General features: G+C 52.7%; 1 protein-coding gene across 1 annotated transcript in view; it reads left to right on the top strand.

Moving 5' to 3' along the window:
- Positions 1–2,809, top strand: part of SLC7A5 (solute carrier family 7 member 5) — a gene marked incomplete at its 5' end in the record, with an annotated part of 31,368 nt that overhangs the window by 9,502 nt on the left and 19,057 nt on the right. Inside the window, one exon of the mRNA XM_005424808.2 lies at positions 1,363–1,488. Coding sequence (XP_005424865.1) covers positions 1,363–1,488 — 126 coding nt within the window. The remainder of the gene's footprint in view (positions 1–1,362; positions 1,489–2,809) is intronic.

Below are 2,809 nucleotides of genomic sequence, written 5' to 3'. Positions count from 1 at the left end.
GCAATGATCCTGAAAGCCATTGGATCCTGTGACACAGGCTGCCCCTGGATCCTGGGACCCTGGCACAGGCTGCCCCTGGATCCTGGGACGCTGGCACAGGCTGCCCCTGGGTCCTGGGATGCTGGCACAGGCTGCCCCTGGGTCCCTGGCAGTGCCCAAGGCCAGCTTGAATAGAGCTTGGAGCACCCTGGGATGGTGGCAGGTGTCCCTGCCCTTGGCAGGGGTGGGATTGGATCTGTGAGATCCTTCCAAGCCCACCCACTCTGGGATCAGCTCTGGGCTCTAAAGTGGGCTCCAGCTCCAGCTCACACCCTCAGGAGAGGGACTGGGATGTTTTGGGGAGCAGCTGCTTGGCTCTGATCAAGAGCTGCTGTGAAGAGGAGCTGCAGGCTCTGGGAAGGAGCTTTTGCACGAGGGCAGAGGGAGCTGGGAAAGGATCCTGCAGGGAAAAGCCTCCAGCTCCAGGAGGAGGTTTGGGATCTGCTCCTCCCTGAGCTGCTGGTGAGAGCTCAGGCTGGGGCTGGCCAGGGGACAGTGAGGGGTCACTGGGCTGGAGGGAGGGCATCCAGCACGTGGGCACTGCCACCCTCAGTGTGACATTTGCTGTGTCCATAGCAAGCAGCAGGCTCTGGGGAGGGAGCAGGGCACCAAAATAGTCAGTGATTTGTGAGGGCAGCAGAGCTTTGCCATTATTTGCTCTGCAGCAGGTGAAGCTCAGCCTGGAGCAGAGGCTTTGATCAAGGCCTGGTTCAGGCTGTGCCCTGCCTGGCAGGAATGTCACGCTGGCAGGAGTGGGATGCAGAGGAGCTGGGGGAAATGTGGCAAAGAAGTGTTGGAAGTAAACCCAGTAGTTGCATTAACCACAGGGCAACTTGTGGGCAGCAGGAGCTTCTCAGCAAACAAATGCTAAGCCCTCAGGAGTGTTTTCCAGTGGAGCAATCCCATTTCATGTCCCAAGGACCACAGGCATTATTCAAAACACTTACTGCCAACATAAAGGTGCAATTGAGAAGTGTGAGGCTGCAGAGCTCTCAGTGAGTTTCTCTTCTGGGAAGGGGCTCTGGTTGGTTCTTTTAGCAAAAGGAAATCACTGACTGGTTTGGGTTGGAAGGACCTTGGAGAACATCTCATCCTCTCCCTGCCATGGCAGGGACACTATCCCAGGCTGCTCCAGGTCCCATCCAAGCTGGCCTTGGGCACTGCCAGGGATCCAGGGGCCACCACAGCTACTCTGGGTGCCCGGGGCCTTCCCACCCTCACAGGAAAAATTCCTTCCATGTATCTCACCTAAAGATTCCTTGTGATTTTTGGTGCATTTGGCATGTCTCCTGGGTGCTGACCTTGTCCCTTGTGTCCCCTCAGTGCTGCTGACAGCTGTGAACTGCTACAGTGTCAAAGCTGCCACCCGTGTGCAGGACGCCTTTGCTGCGGCCAAGCTGCTGGCGCTGGCTCTCATCATCATCCTGGGCTTCGTGCAGCTGGCAAAGGGTGAGTGCTGCTCCTTTTTCTCCTTTTGGGTAAAGCAGGATGGGGGCAAAGCCCAGGAGTCCAACCCCAGGTGTTCCAGAGCTTTACAAACCTCCCCTTTCTCTCAGGCGCTTGGGGGATGTTCGCAGCTTTGCCAAAGGCCGGGGTTTTGTGTTTTATTTGTGGGATTTTATATTTTATATCACTGCCAGGCTTGATTTCATGCTCCTGAAACCACTTGAAGTCTTTCCCACAGAGACAGTGATTTCTCCCTCTGGGAGTGAAAATGTCGGTGCTGCTGCACTGGGAAATCTCTTTTGTAACATTTTGCTCACAGAGAATTGTCTGCATGTGCAAATCACTCCCAGTCATCTTAATCCTTCCACAAACTCCCCCTGCACATTTCCCTTCATCCTGTTCCAGGTGTGCAGTGGCTCAGGCCAGCTCTGGGTCACCCAGGGCCACAGAGCCCACGAGGAGCAGAGATTGGAGCTCTCAGCTGGCACTGGCACCTGGAAAAGGAGACAAAAATGGGAAGATAAAGCAGATTTTCTGGTGGTTCTGCTGGTTTGCTTCATGCACCCATAAAATCTTCTCAGAGCAGGGAGATGGTTTGTTCCAAACCAATCTGAGTTTGTTCCAAACCTGATTAACTCACAGTTAAACCAAAGTGTGGCTTTTTTGTGCAAGTTTTGTGGGAATAAATGTGTCTGGGGGAACAGTCCTGTCCTTGTTTGCTGAAAGGGGATAAAATCTCCAGGGAATCGTGTCCCTGCACAGGGGTGAGTCTGTGTGCTCGTGGGTCTCTAATTCCTGTCTCAGCTCTGGGAGCCAGTGCTGTCTTTGCAGAATTTCTTGCTTTGTCAGAGGTTTTATTTTCTTCCAGCTCAGTGCAGACACTCAACAGGGACATTGTTTGAGGCTTATCAGAAAACACACCTCCTCCCTCTGCCCAGCTCCCCAGCCTGCTCTGCTGGACCTGATTCTCTCCCAGGAGGAAAAGGATAAATCAGGATAAATCTCTTCTAGCTGGTTAACATTTTACCATGAAGATCTTTACAACTGGGCTTTGTTTGCAGATAGAATCTTAATTTGCATCTTCAGAATGTGAAGTTCTTTTGGCCTTTTTGGAGAGGCTGAGCCACTTTCTGCCCTCCTTCCTCAGGTGGAAATCCATGAGATTTCCCTTGATTTCTTTGTAACCTAGAAGGGATTTCTGCCTTGTTACAATAAAACCCCCCTTCCCCTCCTGTGTCCCAGGAGTTGTTTTCCTTCCTTTGAAGTTTCAGGTGGTTGTGGCTGTGCAGACCTTGCAGGGCAGAGAATTCCATGTGATTTATTT

Source organism: Geospiza fortis, unplaced genomic scaffold (assembly GCF_000277835.1).
Source record: "Geospiza fortis unplaced genomic scaffold, GeoFor_1.0 scaffold102, whole genome shotgun sequence".
NCBI lineage: Eukaryota > Metazoa > Chordata > Aves > Passeriformes > Thraupidae > Geospiza > Geospiza fortis.
The sequence above is the reverse complement of the archived record's forward strand: the minus strand, read 5'-3'. Positions and strand labels throughout refer to the sequence as shown.